Source organism: Saccoglossus kowalevskii, chromosome 1 (assembly GCF_978046115.1).
Source record: "Saccoglossus kowalevskii chromosome 1, keSacKowa6.1, whole genome shotgun sequence".
NCBI lineage: Eukaryota > Metazoa > Hemichordata > Enteropneusta > Harrimaniidae > Saccoglossus > Saccoglossus kowalevskii.
Genome location: NC_140641.1, coordinates 23,822,686 through 23,842,209, shown reverse-complemented (window position 1 = coordinate 23,842,209; position 19,524 = coordinate 23,822,686). Strand labels below are relative to the sequence as shown.

Below are 19,524 nucleotides of genomic sequence, written 5' to 3'. Positions count from 1 at the left end.
AAAGTGGTATTTTGTATGATTGGTTCAGGTGGCCGCATAGTTTACCTATTCTCTTTATTTGGTGATATATTAACTAGACCGGCGAAAACTTGTTTTTTTTAGGACCATGAGTATTTCCCGTATGCTTCAGTTATTTTACCCGTCAAGCCACTCACAGAAAAGGTGTGAAAAGCTGTGGCGCTTTGCATTGTGGGAAGTCAGTAATGGTACAAGGTAATAAAGCGTATGGTTCTATTTGTCATCTCGAAGCTTCCACATTTTGTAGAGCGTTGTTCTGAAACTATGCGTTAGTTTCTTTACTGGCGTCCCGTGTCGACCCTTTAACTAACCAACAAGAATATCTGAGTCACCAATTTTTATCGTCGTGAAGAAAAAAGCTCCAAAATGACGCAGTTTTTACCTCCAAATTTGTTGGCTTTGTTTGCGCCGCGTGATCCCATGCAGTACATGCCGCCTATGGACAAACTTCCTCACGAAAAAACTGGACCAGGATACATGGGCGTTGGAGTTTTTCTTGACCAATTTGAGGTAAGAATAAAATTTGCTGTTTATAAGGTTAATAGAGGCTGTAATTTTTTTAGAATACTCCTAAAATCTGCGTCCGAGGAGGTCGAAATAGAAACACGCTGCTGGTCTGTCTGTGTGTCCTTTTTGTGTGAGTGTATTTTAGCGGCCTGTATGGTGGCGTTGTTTCGTGAACTACACACGTTGTCAAACTTTTCGTCTGTGCGAGACGAAACATATTTATAAACTCAAGTATGGTGGTATGAATGATTACTGGGAGTGGAAGATGGCATGACGCAGCACTGGATTATGACCTGAAAGAGTACTATAAATTTTTCACGATAGAACAGTTCGGCTGAATGTAAAGCTGTCCTGAAAAAAAGAACTGTGATCACAGGGAGCCCAGGAACTATAATCAACTGTAATACGCAGTCTCTATGAGCGGGGGGGGGGGGGGTATCGGCTGGTATCTAGTGTAAGAAATAGACAAGGGATGAAGGCTCCAGCCAGCTCACATTTTTTAAACTCGAAAAAACGGACGATAAGAATGAAAAATAGAATCTAAAAAAAATACCAGGGTGAAGAATATTAGTTGCTCCTTCAAATTTCGCCAAAGCATTACCCAGGGTTCTCCCCAGGGCTTTTTAGCGCCGAGGTCCGCGGCGCTATACCTGTGAATCTCGGCGCTTCACTTGGGACCTCGGCGCTATGTGTTCCCACCTCGGCGCTTGATTTCATATTTGACATGCCAATATCAGATGTGAAAAAGCTTTGTTCGCCACGCCAGTCACTCAAAATTAGTGACCACCGCGGAAATGCTTCCGACGAGGACTATTGTCTGATTGTTGGTATAATTACGTACCGACCGACACGCATCCTGCCAGTCGTGGATTATAATTTATAAACAATAGACCTAGTCGCACGATACGTAGCGGCTAGTCAAATTTGTGGAATTAGCACCTCTTTGTTTGTAAGTAAATACTTTCCGCGATAGACACAGTCTTTAGATTGAAAGCTAAAATTATTTCAAAATCAATTCCACCTCGATATAACATGGTCAAATCGGAGTTCACGATCAGTTCACGCTACTCAAGAAAAAAACAACGTGTTTATTGCGTGATTTGGTAAAATACATTTGAACTGTTATCATTGCGAATCATGTAAAAACTCTTTTTTCAAGACCTAATTTACCTTTTAAAAATTGCAAATCACCTCTTTCGAAAGCTGTCATGCAGTTTTCAATTGAAATCGATGCCAACACATCGTGCTACGACATCGCTTTACTTCCGCAATGTAATTTTTATGATTACTACCATTCGGAAAACTTCGGGTTCTACCGGCATTACCATGCGGCATTTTGATTGGTTAATGGAATTCTTGACCCATCGGGTCAAAGGACACATGCTAATGTTTCACAAACATCATGGCGGGTCTGTTTTTTTTTACCGAAGCGATCAAGTGATCAAAAATAATCGCTCCCGATAAAAATAAGTCGGATTTTACTTACATTTCATATCAAAAAAAAAAAAGAAGTAAAATTTGTTGAGGAATTATTGCTATAACTGGTGTATAACATGGCCAAGTAAGTTATGTCACGTCGTAACTTTGATGATCGTTTTGAAGCTTTATTTGTTCGCTCATTACTGTAATTGTAAACGTTTTAGAAGTTGATGGTACGAATAATAAATTACAACAATACGTCAATTAATTACGTGATCGATTTTTTGAAGGAGAATGTTTTTGGAGTGAATAAAATTATGAGATTCGTGAACATAAATCTGGCTTAACGTTTTGAATGCGTTTCCTTCAACGTTTTACAAAACAATTAAATTGCAACAATAATGTATTTGTGTTTGTTTTTAGTCTGCAGCATTTGTATTTCGAGAATGTTTCAAACTCTTCTAAATTGTGAAACATAATGTGTTGATTCCATTAAAAAAAATATTTGCCCTGTGACTGAGCTCACTAATATTCATAATTGTAAATAAGTTCTGTTAATCAATGAAGGAAAGATATGTAAATGATATGCAAATTATTATGCAAATTAGCCCCGGCGCTATGCATTTTTTCTGGGGAGAACCCTGATTACCTACATTTTACCGATATCTGCAGAATAAATCAAGAAAACCACACAAATTGACTCCATTTAGGAATTCCTAACTGTTAGTCCGAACGCACGACACCGTTAGAGGCATGGCCTGTTCAGCATTTGTCAACAACCAATCACAAGACTGGTTACGAACCCCATCGAGGTCACGACTATTTTTTTAGATTTTATTTTTCATTCTTTTCGTTAGTTTTTTCGAGTTTAAAAAATGTGAGCTGGCTGGAGCCTTCATCCCTTGTCTATTTCTTACACTAGATACCAGCCGATACACCCCCCCCCCCCCTGCTCATACAGACTGCGTATTACAGTTGATTATAGTTCCTGGGCTCCCTGTGCTGTGATCGCAAAAATGAACAGCAATACGATACGAACAAAACGGCGCTATTTACAGTGTTGCCATACCAAGCAATGACTAAATTCATTGTGAGCAATGTAGCTATATTATAGCATAAGCAAAACTGTCTCATACTGCAATAATGTTGTTCTATTCTTTCTTGCTGTCACAGTGAAATGATTGTTACTTTTGAATGGTGGCAAAGGTCAAAGAAGTCAGTCGTGCTTTTGCAGTTTCTTTTCACAATTTTTGTCATACTCTTTTTACTTTTCACAAATAAATGACAAGTATCAAGCTATTGTGTTAATAAATTTCCCCTTATATTCATGGTATATGTTGTACGAGTAGAGCTAAGAAAATTAGAATATAAAAAGATGCTGTAATTCATTTTGACTGCAAGATATCCAGTGTTCTCCCCAGAAAAATGTATCAGAGTGGCGGCTAATTTGCATATAATTTACATATCATTAGCATTTGTCTGAAGATAAAGAAAGCAATAATGACAGGCTTGCATGGATGAAAATGTGTCTTTATTTTTTAACAAATTTATGTAGAAGATTAAATGAATCTGCTGCTGTGTGATTTCTATGTAATGTTGATTCTTCGGACTTTCATGGAAGCCCAGTGATCTGCAGCTTTTGAGAACGCCGTGATTTTCTTTGCTTCCCACTTCTATTAAATGACATGGCCTTCTTGTGCATCTCCGAGTGTGCGTGTTTATCGATAGCATATTTCGTAATAGTTATACATGGCATAGAATTCCATACCAAAGAACTATTTCTGGATGTTTTTAAGTTGAATTTTCCACATATGTGTCACAGCATTCCTAAAAGATAAGAAATAGGAGCGAATCAATACTTGTATTTAAAATATATCGTCACGATCAACACGAAAATAAACAAATTGCCGCCATTTTGAAAAGTCGCTAAACTTAAAAATTGCCACGATAAACTTTACCTAACTATTTCAAAACACAATACTAGTATTAGTTACTTTGATAAATCGTAGCCAACAATTTTTGAACTTCCAGAAAGAAGGTCGTTTCCAAAAAAATGTTTCGACGATCGGCAAAAAATGAAGCCATACAAAAATTTACTAAACTAGGTCAAAACTCGCTTCCAAGTAAAACGCTACAAATAAATACTTTTTTTACCTTTGCCATCGGATGTTTCTCTCAGCCACGTATATTTTGTTGTCCATTGTGCATCAAATCTAGAGTTTATTTTTTTGCACTTTTCGTTGTAACATCATCTTGGACACGTTTAGTACCACTGCCGACAGGGGTACCGGTGACCGCGTTGCTGGTGGGTTTATCGCTCGCAACCAGGGGCCCAGCAGGGCGTTCTACGCGGAACCACAACGTAATATTTCTGCTGTTTGACATCGTTGCTTCTTCCAGCCAAATATGCTACTGAGAAAATACTCGCTATTACCCCAATTAAATAGGGCGAAAGTGTTTATTGTCGAAGTACGAAGCTGTATTAGTCCATTGTCTTTGCGTAATCACTGACATGTTTCCATTCACACCTGATTTGGCTCACAGTACCGGACGCTGATGACGCTGACTAACAGATTCGCACGTGTATTAACAAGCTAAAAGAAAGAGTAACAGGAAATGCCACAGAGTAGCGGGCAATCTCTCAGAGTAGCGGCATAAATAATGGAGTAGCGGCCCCGCTACGCTAAAACGCTTTGGGGAGAACACTGATATCATTCCATGTGTTGACTTGCAGATGTTGATCATTTTACATGTTGACCCTTTGTTTTGTTTGTTACTAAGGACACACAATGACCATGCTTTTTCACACCTCTTCCAAAAGCAAATGCTATTTTCCCTAACTTCCTGCTCTAGGATAGTCTTGAAATATTGCTATATACTTCAAAATATATGTGCCGTATGATGGTAGTAACTAGTCTTAAATTATCTTGTAACATTTATTTTTGTTTTCATGCTGTACAGGATCCAAAAGACACTCCCCCTCCAACAAGAGTAGAAACAAAAGAAGAACGTCTTGAACGAAAGGTATGGTCTGTCGATTGTAAAAAAAATCTCATTTATTATTGCTTTACCATCTACTGGTTGTGGGTAAGAGTCTAGAATTCTGCTTTTCACAAAATAAATTTCAATGGCAAACTGCAATCTCAATTCTATTTTTACAGTCTATACAAAATAATTTGGTATTTTAGAATAAAAAGTGCAACATTAAAAATTTGTGTCAGTTTGCCCTGGGCAAATCTTTTTACCATTGGACGACCAAATTTGCCCATTGGAACAATGGCTTATTGATATTTACAGATATAGTGTCCTGGTCGTTAAGCATGGTGGCAACGCTATGTGTTCCCTTTTGTGGAAAGAACAGTGATGCATTTAGCAAATTATCTTGTATGATTAGATTCTTGAGTTTGGGCTTCATTCTGCAGGGTATATGTATTATACATTATAATTTTGCCTTAATGTAGAGAAAAGAAAAAAATGAAGAAATTGCCCAGAGGATACAAGAAGAATGTGGATCATGTAAGTACACTGCAGCCATTCTCTTGCATGTATGTTTACAATACTGTCCTGACGAATATATTGTAAACTTGTAATTGTCTGGATTCCTTGATGTGTTTACCAAATGAACTGGCTCAGTACCACCACTGATTTAAAATTGTGTTGGTGATCATTCAGGATTCATGACTTATCTAATAGATGATGTGCTTTATTTTCCTAGGGGATCCAAATGCTAATCCTAGATTTGGAGATGCTTTTAAGACTTTATTTGTTGCAAGAATTGTGAGTATATATATCACTTTGTTCTCCAGTTCTGAAGCTACACTGAGCATATTTCTTGAACCATTATTCTCACCACTATTCCAATTGCTAAATATTTCTTGTCAGTCTTTATATTTAAGTTCATGCATTACAATTTTGTGATCTTATTGGTTTAGATACCTGCACATGATCACTGGGATTATATGCTTTCATTTGAAAAGAAAATAAGATTGCTGCTTTTTTGTACATCATTTTTTGGTTAATTTAACCACTACTTTTATTTAATTCTCGCACCAATATATAAATAGATAAAAATAGGGGAAATATTGATTCTGCTTATTCAATCAGTTGAGTTGGAAAATGTGGTTAAAGGAACATCTGCTCCACACATCTAGTTATGACTAGCGAATCAACAATCAAGGACACTTTAAACAATGTCTGTAGATGTCAAATTTATGTCATTTGAAAGTACATTAGCTTCATTAATTCACTGTTGAGACTATCTTTTATATTTTATGTAAATGTCTATTTTCAGAATTATGATACATCAGAGTCAAAATTAAGGAGAGAATTTGAATCGTATGGTCCTATAAATTCTGTAAGTAAACACTTGTTTGTCTATAATCAGTGGCTTGTACTTTAGAGTTCTTGGTAAAATATTGTGTACATGAATATTTGATTCTGTTTGTCATATTCTGCAGGAGAGAAAAACTTTACTTTATTGCATATTAATTATTTTAAGTTAAAACAGTTAATGACTTGTATTGTTGATAATTCTGTTTTCAGATACGTATGGTACAGAGCGTTGAAACTGGTAAACCTAGAGGCTATGCCTTTATTGAATATGAACATGAAAGAGACATGCATTGTAAGTATATGTTACAGAACATATGATGAAAGTTGCAATGCTAGACAAGTGTTCTGATATTTTTCATAGTCTCGAGGGTACAAGTGCTGAATTGGATTGCTTTTGGGTTAATTAATAGTTTCAGTTTGTTTTATGATCAAATGTTGATAACATGTTTATTTTTTGTTTTAAAAAGTGTTCAAATATATTGACCAAAAATGTTTCTAAATGCTTTCTCGATCTATTTTTGTCCAAATACTGCATTAATGATGAAATAACACATTTAGATCACATGCGTAAAGTGCAGTTGGAAAAGTCCAAATGAATAGGAATCTTGTAAATACTTTCTTTTATTGCATCTGTCAGTCTCTACACCATAAGCATTCTTGGGGTAAATACATGCGCGAACAGCATACGGCAGTGTGTTCAAACTGTACATATTACAATATTTGTGGGACTGCAAATGGTTTGTCCATTGACTTTCTAATGAAATAGTACTGTGGTAAAGATCGTGTCACACCGGTAGGCGTCGGTGATAGTTCTAAATGTTTTGTACACGAGTCGCCCTAGGTGTTCATTTTTCAAATTATTCTTCTTGCTAAAAAAAAAGTTATCTGATGCTGTAAGGTTTTCAGACCTTTGAAGAGGAACATTTTCATAGAATTTTAGGGCAAAATGTCTGATGTGATGTACATCTTGTTAAACCTATTAATGACAGGCATGAGCAAACCTGCTTTATGACTAAACATATATTGAATTGAACCTAATAAGTTGGTACCAGTGGTAAGAAAACACTACTCTTTTTTTCAATTTTTTTGTTTCCTGTACATTTTCCTCCAGTGAGTGTATGTAGAATGTCTCCGTGAATTCAATGTATACTTAACTGCCTCTGTACTGTTATATTTTTGACACAGTGCTACTTGTACCTGAGAGGTTGTCAGTACCTATGCACATCTTTATAACACTATAAATGTCCATGAACAGAAATACAAAGATGGGTGGGTATCTGGTAAGCAGACCCAGGTATATTTTTATTTGCACTTTTAATAACACACCATTCTGGCTCCAAAGCGATGAAAATCTAGCTCTGAAAACAAAAGTCCCCTAGCTGTTTCGTTTTGCAGTTTCGTGAATTTTGAAAATTATCCAATTCAATGAAATAAATATTTTAGTTTTCAATAAAATCCTCTTTGATTTTAAGGGGTTGTGCTCCCTTTTCCCCTCTATAGTAAAATTGCAGATATTCTCCAAACCCTGTTAATTTCACAAGATAAATTTTTGCCGGGACAGAGTCGCAGTGACTTTCTTGAAATTTTTGTAATGACCTTAGATCTTTGAGTAGGGAACATTTATGGGCCTGCTTTAAAAGCTTCTAAAACTTAATGTGCATAGTCTGGAAACTCTTGTTAACTTGTACTATAAGAATACATTTTGTGTAGATTAGCTAATTATCCATTATGTTACGGGTACAGCGATTGTTAGCAGTGACAGTGGAAAATGTCTTTCATGCTAATAACTTTAATCACAAATGGATTGCCATCGTCTCAAAGGTAATATTGTGGGTTTGGGCAGAATTACACTGGTATGGAATATGGGATTTCCTTTAGTATTGTTGTATGTGCAGCACAAAGGGAGCACAACACCTTAATTATATTTGTAACATGTCACAAAAAATTTTCCAAATTAGACGCATTGCATTATTTTATTACTGCATTAGGAATATTCAAATTCACAAAAAATTCGAAAAGTTCGGAAATATTTTTTACTAAGAATTCATTTTGGCTCTCACACTTGTTTTATTAAATTTTAACTTCGGGTAAGTTGTCATGGTGCCGAGTAAAATGAAGTTTTCAACTTAGGAAGATTCTTCTGTTGTATGGAGTGATCGTACCACAAGCAAACAGGATCATGGGTTCTTTCACCACAATGATGGTAAAATTGTGTGTGACTATGGTGTGTAGGTAGGCATCAGGAGTCTATTGGTAAATACTTAATTATTTTGAGCTTTAGTTTTGAAAGTAGTCTTGTCTCGTAAAAAGAAGGAATCATTGATGCAAGGAAAGATTATAGGTTTGAAATCAAGATTTTTCAAAGATTTGCATGTTCACCCTTGTACAAATTTAGCTGTCCTTTTGAATTTCCAAATATGTATGCAAGCATGTACTAAATTTTGTTCAAAGTGACTAATTATCTGGTAAGTTGCCCTGGTGCTAAAGCAAATTGAAGACTTCAACTTAGAACGATTCCCAGTGGAGTGAACATACATACATACATACTGAACTGAATGTTGGATTGACAGTTTCCATGGTAATGGTAAAATTTGTGTAGATAATCTGAAAGGAGTTAATTTATAACTATTCTTCACTACTGTGATGTGCTTTTCAATGGAAAGAGGGAAGGTAAACTTGTGATAAGTTATGTAGTTTACAATGATACCGATATTTTGAATGGTGAGAATTAGGAATTTTTCTAGTAAAATGGTCTGTCGGGTAAGTTAAAAATTATGCAAGACTGATCTGAAAAATGATCAGCTTGCATGTAAACTAGCTCTTGGAGTTTCGTTGGGTATGTGGGTGGAATGTGGAATGGATTTGTACTTGGATGACTATTGAGTAAGTTTATGTTGTAGGAAAGTGAAGACATTCAATCTGATTATGATTGAGCAGTTGGATCTGTTTTTCAGTGGAGGGTTAATAATAGTTTAGGTAAACCGGAAACCTTTATTATATTGTTAACAAGTGCATATTCCAATGTTTTGCAGCTCTGTGTGCTATTTAAAAAATCGATTTGTAGCTGATAAGTAAACTAACTTTAGTGTATGTGTACTTGACGATTTCTAAAGAGCGTGTTTTTGATGGTTACTCAAAACCAAAAAAAGCCACCAAAAACTATTGCCTGCTTGCATACATTGTATTGAAAAAAAATGTTGTGATTGCTGTTGTGAAAACATTAGGTAAATATTGAAAGAATTACTATGGCATGTCGCCAAAGCAAATGAAGACTCTGTAGCAAACTATGCACAACTAGACATTGTGGTTAAAAGGAAATTGCTCTGAAATGCATTTTTTTTTCGAGTTCTTCTCTTAATGCCTGGCCATAAATAAATTGTTCATGCTAGGGCAGGATTGAGTCAAAATTTAGTAGAAGCAATGTAATAAACCTGGGAAAGTCCTCAAAAAGAGACTACTTGCGATACAGGAGACCTTTATTCAACTCAAATACTTTGCAGCTTGGTGTGGAATAATGTGAATACAAGTAGTCACCCGATTATTTACCGACCAGAAAACAATTTCTATAGCCGAAACGCTGTGATTACTTGAATAGCACATTGTTTATCCTGGTTACATTCAGACATTAACCTCTAGTTGCTCAGAGTCCCTTATGAAAAATCTAATATAGCTAAATTGTATTTGAAGTGCCTGGTTATTTGAAATGTAAAATTAAACAGTTCATATTTTTTATAAATTTACATTTTTCTAACAAAAAAGAACTCTAAATCTCCAGTCTGAAAAACATTTCCTCTTGTTAGTTTGGTTTCTTGCAATTTGTGGCTATTCCACATTAAATCTTGATCTGTTAGTTTTCTCCTCAGATTTATGGCTGTATCTTGTTCCAACATGTTGTGATAAGTTATCACAAAAAAGTTCCAACATGTTGTGAAAAGTTATCACAAAAGTTTTTGACAAAATTAACTTTTCAAGTTTTTGACAAAATTAACTTTTCAGCTAATTTTAAAATATTTTGGAAATTGTCCATTGTAACACTTGATAAAGCACAAGGGCACACCTTTAATGTGGGATGCAATTTGCCATAATCCAAAAATAAAATGGACCTGTCCTGATTTATCTGTCATTAATAGCAATTCAAATTTGTGACAATATCAGTCTAGTTCTAGTTTTTATATCACAAATTTTATGTTACAAATACAAAACATCGTTTATGATTTTTGAAATATTGGCAGTCTACTTACAGCTGTGATGTTGATGTTTTTGTGTAAAATATCATTAAGATTTAAAGGTTTAAACCGATTCACTTTCAAACCAATTTATAGCTAGAATTGACTCCATACTATTCAGTATTGCCATTTGCTTTTGAACAAAACTTGTTTCACTTGCATACTTTATATTTCAACACATTTGTCCAATGGCTCATCCTTTTCCACCATTCAAATTTCCTCCACTGTAACGTGGCTTTGTGCAACCCAACAGTACTTTAAATCTGCCCCTTTGATGTACGTGTCCTACTTAGTAAGTATTATTTTCACACAGCACCGTCTAATGACTAATGCTCCTTCTCACCCACCCACATTTTACAGGTGTCGCGCAGTTACTCCTGCTGTTTTGATATTTCTCAGTAGTCAATATGCTGACTACATTTGATCTAAACACAAAAATCTGCAGTGATAGATCTATGAAAACACTGGCTAATCTACTTACAAGTGAAATTTACAATTGGTTGAAAATTCTGATCTAGCGACACTTTAAAACATGCTGTTAAAAAAGCAAGTTATGTTGTTTGATGCAGAGTGTTGCTGCTGCTGCTCAGGTAATGTTATGTAAGTATACTATGTTGTGTTATATCTGGACTTGACTATTTCCCTTCTAACAGCGGCTTATAAATATGCTGATGGAAAGAAGATTGATGGAAGAAGAGTCCTGGTTGATGTGGAAAGAGCAAGGACAGTTAAAGGTTGGCTGCCAAGACGCTTAGGTAGGTTTGATATCTTGTAAATTGGTTCAGGTAATGGTATTAAAAATTTTATTCATATAGACATATTTTATTTTAACGTGGTTGATAAATACCATACCCATGCTTGACTAAGCGCCTACTCAACTTTTTGGGCATTTCTGTTTTGGGGTTCAGCTAACATCCCTTCCGAAATGCTTCAAGTTTGACGATCTGGTCATAAAACCTGGACTTTGGACATTGTTTGATTTTGTTTTTTAATTCCCCCAAATAATGGTAATCAAATTTATACAATACAGCGTGAATATCAACCACCATGAATATCGTGCGAATGTGTAGACCATGGTGATGCGTAAACTATGCTTTGACAACAACCTGTTAATCATAAAAGGCAGTAAAAGCTCATTCCATATTCATTTTATCTTTCAAAAATTGCTAATTACCCTAAAAATAATGCTGTTTTGTCAAAATAATTTTAACAGGTCATACATAAACATGGCTAATTCACTTCGCATTGTTACAAGAATTCCCTTGGAAATTGCCAGAGTTGCGTTGATACAACACTGCATTCTGGTTGTTTAATACCAGACTTGACCTAACAAGTCAAAGGTTGATGTTGCAGGTCAAATCGTGTGAGAAAACACAATGTCGGAAATTGCACAACATCGAAAGTTTGCATACAATCGAAACATTCAACGAAGATAATGACTTTGACCATTTTCCCACTGACCCCCCAATAATTTTACACTATAATAATATTGTACTACAATGTGTTTTTTGGGATTGTTTTATCGTGCTGTAGAAAACAATGACTATGCTTCTCTATTTCGCAATTTTAATTCCACCAAAAGTTCTATTCCCCCTCATCTGGCACATAGTGAATGAAAATCCTTTTGGCCAATTTTTCAAGTTGGGTACTTGTGAGCAAAGTACGGTATGGTAGTAGGGGGTCAAACAAACTTGAATGAAGTATTTTTTATTATGAAGCACTCAATGTTGATGCATGATAAATCTTTTAAATCTATCCATTCAAAACTGTTTGTCTAATTGCTGCAGCCAAAGGCTAACTATTTAATCATTGCTATTTGATTTTGCCTAGGTGGTGGTTTAGGAAGTACTCGTAAAGGTGGCGCCGATGTTAACATAAGGCATTCTGGCAGGGAAGATATGATGGTTGGGTGAGTTTTATATCTTAAATTACTTAGGAGTCGCTGATGCTGTATAAGCGGTTAATTGTGTCTGTTAACCATAATGTTTTAATCACAAGTTCATTTTCCACAACATAATTTGTATAACTAAGAATACTTTTTCTACATGGTGTTGTACTGTACAAGAATGAAAACAAATGACAAATAAAAAAAAAAATGCACATTTCCTGTTCCATTCAAAAAAGCAAGCCATGATAGTGTGAAAACTTTCCAATGTACCCCCCCCCCCCCCCAATTCAGTTGAATATGCCCCTCTAGATAACTATAGGTTTCCTCAAAAATGGGTACCGTAAAAACTCCAAAATTTTGACCGGTTTTAAATAATTAGCATTGGGTATGTGACGTGTTTTTAGAGTCAAAATTAGGGTGCATTTTCGGACAGTCCAATTTTTCAGAATAGAAATCAGCAAATGGGGATGATAGACAGTGTGCTTCGTTAGTTTTTAAAAAATACAATGTCCGTCAATTGACGTAAACTTCCCCATGTTTCACGGTAAAAGCAAAGGTCATGGCCTAGTTGTAGGCTAACCAACTCAAAATCAAAACAAAGTCATCAATCAGTGAGTATTATGACAAGGAAAACAAAACATCAAGGCGGAGAAGAGGTCGGCACAAAACTAATAGGTCAAAAGACAAAGCTGTCTCGCACCTAGGAAAACTTGCGAATGTTCGAAGTACAGGTACCCATTGGACAAAAGATACATGGAAGTTTAGCAAACTATCTCCCCGACACAGTGCAATGTATCCGGTTAGAATCAAATTTGAGGGACCAGAATCTGCCGTAAATTCGCCCTTGGATTAAAAAATAAACTTTTAAGGTGTATTTTGGAGTCATTTTTCGGACATTTCAATCATTCCTGACGGCTAAAATAGTCTAAGTTTTACCGTAGTCATTGACGTCTATTCAAGAGTATGATTTTTATCATGACTAGCGTGAACGGGTAAGCTTCGTTTCGACAATGAGCTGTTATCACTGTAAACAATGTTAAATTATTCTTCAAATGCCCAGTTGATTTTTTAAAAACTAATTTTTTGATTTAAAAAAAAATCATGCAGTTTTCGCATCAAAATCCAAGCCAAAAGATCGTACTACAACATCCAATCTCTTCCGCATTGCGTTCAATAACATTAACATGTTTAAATAAGCTATTGTAATTTGAACACGTTGGCATCATCCAGCTTTTTGATTGGTTAATTAGCGATTTGACCAATTTGACCTAAGAGAACATGGCGGATATCCTACAGCATCGAACGTTTATATGAGACCGGAATCATTCGCTTACGATGAAACTAAGTTGACTTTTATTAGTCCCCGTTCGGACGAAGTCCGAAAACTGGGACTTATAATTCGGTCTCCGTCTGTGCGTTCGTTCGTCTGTCCGTCCGTCCGTCCGTCCGTCCGGAGTCGTATCTCAGAATCCCTTGGACCGATTCCGTTCATTCTTTGCATGTGTCTAGTACTTTACCTGGGACATATGCACATGCAGTGGTTTAGCGATTCGATTCAAAATGGCCGACTGGCAGCCATCTTGTTTTTTTTAAATGTTGTATTTTGGACATGCTTTGTCAGTTTTCATTCAAATTTGGTACATAGCTTATACATGTTAGGATACATGTAGGGGTAAATAGGAAAATCTTTCTGAAAACTGTTTGTGGTCAGATTCAGTGTCTATGTAGGTTCCCACTCTAATATTTGAATGTTGTTGAGCGGAGCTTATCATATGAGTGATTGTCCGTCGTCGTCCGTACTTGGTGTATATGTACCTTGGGTAGACCTCTCTCAGATTTGTTCATTTCATGATCATATCTTCAATTCTCTAATTTTGGTGAATATATTTGTAATTTTTGGTAAAAAGTGATATTTTCAACTTCTTGTTACAAACGATAAGTCCAATTGCTTTGATATTACATATATAGGTACCACATGTGGACTACTCTCATTTTTGGTAAAAAGTGATATTTTCTTGTTAAAAACCACAATCATTTATGGTGAAAAATGATAATTTTGAATTCTTGTTGAAAACAGCAAGTCCCATTGCATTGATACTATGCATATTGTTCATTTTCTAATGATATCTTCTGTTCTTTAATTGAAATGTGCATTGCTAACAGCGGAGCTATCTCAGCCGAGAGGCTGCTTGTTTTACTGTTACTTTACGAAATAATCTTTTGGAAAATAATGCTGCCATACTGAAACTCTGATCTGTGATTGAGCTGTGGGGGTGCTATTTACAAGTTATCTCGCTATAATTTTTTTTGAATGGACAACTTTATTAGATGGTGAAGCCCTGCTGTTGTAGCTTGATTGCATGTAGATGCGCTCCTCTTTTTAGTCCCCGTTCGGACGTAGTCCGAAAACGGGGACTTATGTTTTGCCCTGTGTGCGTCCGTGCGTGTGTGCGTGCGTCCGTGATCACCTGTATCTCGAACATGCATGGACCGATTAAGTTCAAACTTCACACATACATCACACATTATATGAGACATGTGCACATGCATTTTTTTCATGATCCGATTAACGATAACCGAATAGCGGCCATTTTAAGGCCGAAAATGCATCAAAATCACACATTTTCTCCATTCCGAACCCGGATCTCAGTTATGCATGGACGGATTTCGTTCAAATTTGGTACATACATTAAACATAATAGGACCTTGATGCATGTCATTTTTTTTTTGGATCGGGTTTGAAATGGCCGACTGGCGACCATTTTGTTTTAAAGAATTCAGTTCTGGATCCGTATCTGAGACATGCTTGGATTGATAGAGTTCGAACTTCACACACACAAGGTACATCATGTCACAAATATGTATGTGCATTTGTTTCATGATCTCATTAACAATAGCTGAATGATGGCCATTTTAAGGCCGAAAATGCATCAAAATCACGTATTTTCACACTTCCGGAACCTGATCTCAGTCATGCATGGATGGATTTTGTTCAGATTTAGAACAATGTGTTGTACATATGCAGGTGCATTTCGGTCATGATCTGCTTTGAATGTATATGTCACTCAAATATGAACGGAACGGGGATGTGTCATTGACAATGACTTGTAGCTTAATAATTCTGTTCAAGTAAAATCCAAGTCTTTCATGGTGATCTGAACAAATTAGCTATAGCTTTAAACCCACCTGGTACTTTTTTATATTGCATGTTCAGATGATGTTAATGACCAGTGATCAGTTATCTTGTTGTGTTGGTGTTTGGTGATTTCTAACACAATTCCACTGTTAAGTGGCTCTGGTTTTCAAGCTAATAACTGATATTTATAAATCTTTTTCTTCCACAGTGGCTACAGAGATCGTGATGATGACCGTGGTGGTGGTAGAGACAGAAGAAGTTTGTCTGATCGCAGAGATCGTGGGGATAGAGGGGACCGCCCTGACCGCCCTGACAGGGTTGACCGCCCTGACAGGGGTGAACGCACAGACAGGAGTGAGCGTCTAGACAGGGGCGAGCGCAGGAGAAGTAGAAGCCGTAGTAGGGATAGGCGGCGTGATAGAGATAAGAGTCGACGCGATGGAGAACGAGAGGGCAGAAAGCATAGGGATAGAGATAGGAGAGATAGAGACAGAGGAGACAGGGATAGAGACAGGGGAGATAGGGATAGAGACAGAGATAGAGGAGATAGAGAGCGAGGGGATAGAGATAGAGAGCGAGACAGGGGGACCCGGGATAGAAACCGGGATAGGGACAGAGAAAGGGATAGAGATCGAAATAGGGATAAAGATCGAGGTAGGGATCATGATAGAGAAATTGAAAGAAGTGACCGGGATCAAAGCCAAGATAATGGAAGTGATATTGCCCCATCTATGGAAGAATACAATGGCCAGATGATCAAAGAACCAACGAGTGAAGAAGAAAAAATGTTCAATCATAAGGAATCAGTACCATTGCCACCACCACTGCCACCATCAACACCCCCACCACCACATAAACAGGAAGATTACATGGAGCAGGATATACCTGATGCAGAAATGGAGAGCCAATGAAATCAATGTGAGTTTATTAAAAACAAAACAGCATTAATTTTTACCATGATTATTACATAAGTTTGCATCTCCCTAATACTTTGTTTTTTGCTTTATTCCAGGAAGCAAGATATTAATTGTTCCAGTAATGCACTTAGTCCAGAAATTTTCAAAATATTCATTTGTAAAATATTCCTATCGACTATTTTAAACTTACATATTAGTGCAAGTGGTTTGTATGAAATTCAGTTATATTCTGCAGTTGGTACTAATAACTGATATAAAACTGTTTAAACTCATGCTGGTTGCTCAACAGATTAAAACTGTACTTTGTCTCGGCCACAAGAGCACACCTCTTTTGTGTAAAAAATAAATGGGGGACAATTTTAAGCTCAAAATATTTCAATCTTTAATTTGTATTGTCTAATTTTAGTTTTGTCAGGTAGGTAATTTTTACAAGGTAAGTTTTTACTTCATGGAGTATTGTAATGTATTCCTGCAAAACCAGTCTCGTCAAACGTCAACAAGAACACACAAAAAACTTTTTATTTTGACCACCTGGTGAAGAGTGTCGGTTTGGTATACAAGTATTAGATATTAGGTAAAGACATCAGCCTACTTAGGGTTAGGTAGAGGCTCTAATTCTGTTAAAAACAATTGTCAGTACGCAAGTTATGGTGAAACTTCAATATTGTCAACATTGATTTGTCAGAAATGTAATTCAGTATGAATGAATGTATGCAAATTAAATGTCAATTTTGTTTTTATTAAGCATTTTTTTTTGTCTTATTTATTTGGTATGCCTGTGCCAATTTTGTTGAAAAGGTTGGTAGGACATGTACACCAGTTTGTATTGGGATTGTAGTTTACATTAAACTGGTAAGAAAATGTATGTGAACATGACCACTGGTGCACACTTCATTACTGTATGACGTAATAAAAATTCAAGTAATTCACCAAAATAAAATAATTGCATTTTTTAACCCCCCCCCCCCCCAAGTCTAACTTTATTTTGATAAACTGTTTTTCTTGCAACAGTACAACCCCATTTTGCCAAATGTACAATTGGCTATCCATTAAAAATAATTTGACTTCCATATAAAAGACTGTTCTAACCTCTTCACCGCCAGTTCCCTCTTGTCACAAATGTATAATCTGCACTTCAAAAGATTGGGACAAAAAAAAGCCATTTTTTTTTTTGCTAAACTGAAAATTGCCTCAACTTTTGTCTATTGGCTCCAAAATTAGGGTTCTTTTTCTATAAATATTGGAGAAAAAAAGGTTAATGAAATCCTTTGCTGGGCGTAGTCCCCCCTCAACCTTTTTTGAATTCTTTCCCTATAATACAAATGGCTCGCAACTGTGATCTGACTTTATTTCCCAGATGAATCGTTCTCTGGCTATATCCTGAACTTTATCACTGATTTCAGTTTACTATACTTGCTGATAAAACTAAGAGTAGCATTTCACAACTTGAAATAAGTTCATACAGAAAACTTCCATTCTACTTGTATGCGTGATAATTCAACGAGAATTCAGTTTCCAGGTATCTGAATGCTTTCAGAAAGTAATTGTGACAAGAGTATTGATCTTGCTTACCATTCAACAGGAATAAGGTTTTGGTAGTATAAACTGGAGTCTGTAACCGATGAAAAATAATGACAATATAAAATGTCATTATTTGACAAAATAAAAGCTTTACTCTGTATCATTAGTAAATTTTTCTGACACTTTTGGACCAAAGTTGGTACAAGGGCGAAATGTCTTCAAATTTTTGTCCATCAAGTCTGTGAACTTCCATTTATATGGACTCGTTAAAAGTAGAAATGTTGTGGACATGACATTGTTTCAGTTTTTACTATGCACACAAGCGAAATATTGTAATGCAATAGATCTTGATTAGAAGTTCAATGAAAGTTGGAAATTTTCGCATTTTATTTAGACAAGTTGTGTGAAGATGTTAATTAGAAAATTGTAATCTGGGGGGTCCACGAGGTTTTTAATTCTGTTGGGGAAATAAGTACACAAGCTGGTTGGCGATCCACTCAAAAAACAAGCAACATGTTTTGGCCGTTTCTATGGTAGGACATGAATGTGAAGCTAACGTCGGTTTATAACTAAAATGGGCCCTGTATACGAAGTTTGCAAAAAATATTCAGTCTTAGAAGTCACTTAATTTATTACCAAGACGTATTCTGCGGTTACATTTATTATTTCCAACCGTTTTGCGATAGTATATTTAGTCCCCGTTCGGACAAAGTCCGAAAACGGGGACGTATAATTCGGTCTCCGTCCATGCGTTTGTCCAGAGTCGTATCTCAGAATCCTTTGGACCAATTCCGTTCATTCTTTGCATGTGCCTAGTACTTTATTGGGGACATGTACACATGCAGTGGTTTAGCGATTCGATTCAAAATGGCCGACTGGCAGCCATCTTGTTTTTTGAAAATGTATTTTGGACATGCATTGTCAGTTTTCATTCAAACTTGGTACATAGATTATACATGTTAGGATACATGTGCATGACGACTTATTTCACAATTGGATCAAAGATGGCCAACTGGCAGCCATCTTGTTTTTTGAAAATGTTGCATTTTGGACATGTTTTGTCAGTTTTCATTCAAATTTAGTACATAAATCATACATGTCCCCGACCATCCGTGAGTTCCCGAGTCCGTCTGTTTGTCCAGAGTCATATTTAAGAATCCTGTGGACCGATTCCGTTCATTCTTTGCATGTGCCTAGTACCTTATGTGGTACATATGCACATGCAGTGGTTTAGCGATTTGATTCAAAATGGCCGACTGGCAGCCATCTTGTTTTTTTTAAATGTTGTATTTTGGACATGCTTTATCAGTTGTCATTCAAACTTGGTACATAGATTACCGGTATACATGTTAGGATACATGTCCATGACGATTTATTTCGCAATCAAAGATGGTCGACTGGTAGGCATCTTGTTTTTTTTTTTTATGCGGTATCTTGAACGTGCTCTGTCAGTTTACATTCAAATTTGGCACATACTTTATACATGTTAGGATGCATGTACATGACAATTTGTTTCAAAATCTGGTCAAGGATGGCCGATTGACAGCCATCTGACTTTTT

The 19,524-nt window shown here is 36.2% G+C and overlaps 1 protein-coding gene across 1 annotated transcript; it reads left to right on the top strand.

The window, feature by feature from the left end:
* Positions 1-220: 220 nt before the first annotated feature.
* LOC100366391 (uncharacterized) lies at positions 221-16,814 on the top strand. The gene is made up of 10 exons (XM_085499847.1): positions 221-528; positions 4,906-4,968; positions 5,406-5,460; positions 5,660-5,721; positions 6,236-6,298; positions 6,487-6,568; positions 11,156-11,257; positions 12,333-12,411; positions 15,735-16,444; positions 16,539-16,814. The coding sequence occupies exons 1-9, from the start codon at positions 385-387 to the stop codon at positions 16,435-16,437; spliced, it is 1,353 nt and encodes a 450-aa protein (XP_085355973.1). The 5' UTR covers positions 221-384; the 3' UTR covers positions 16,438-16,444; positions 16,539-16,814.
* The last annotated feature ends 2,710 nt before the right edge of the window (positions 16,815-19,524 follow it).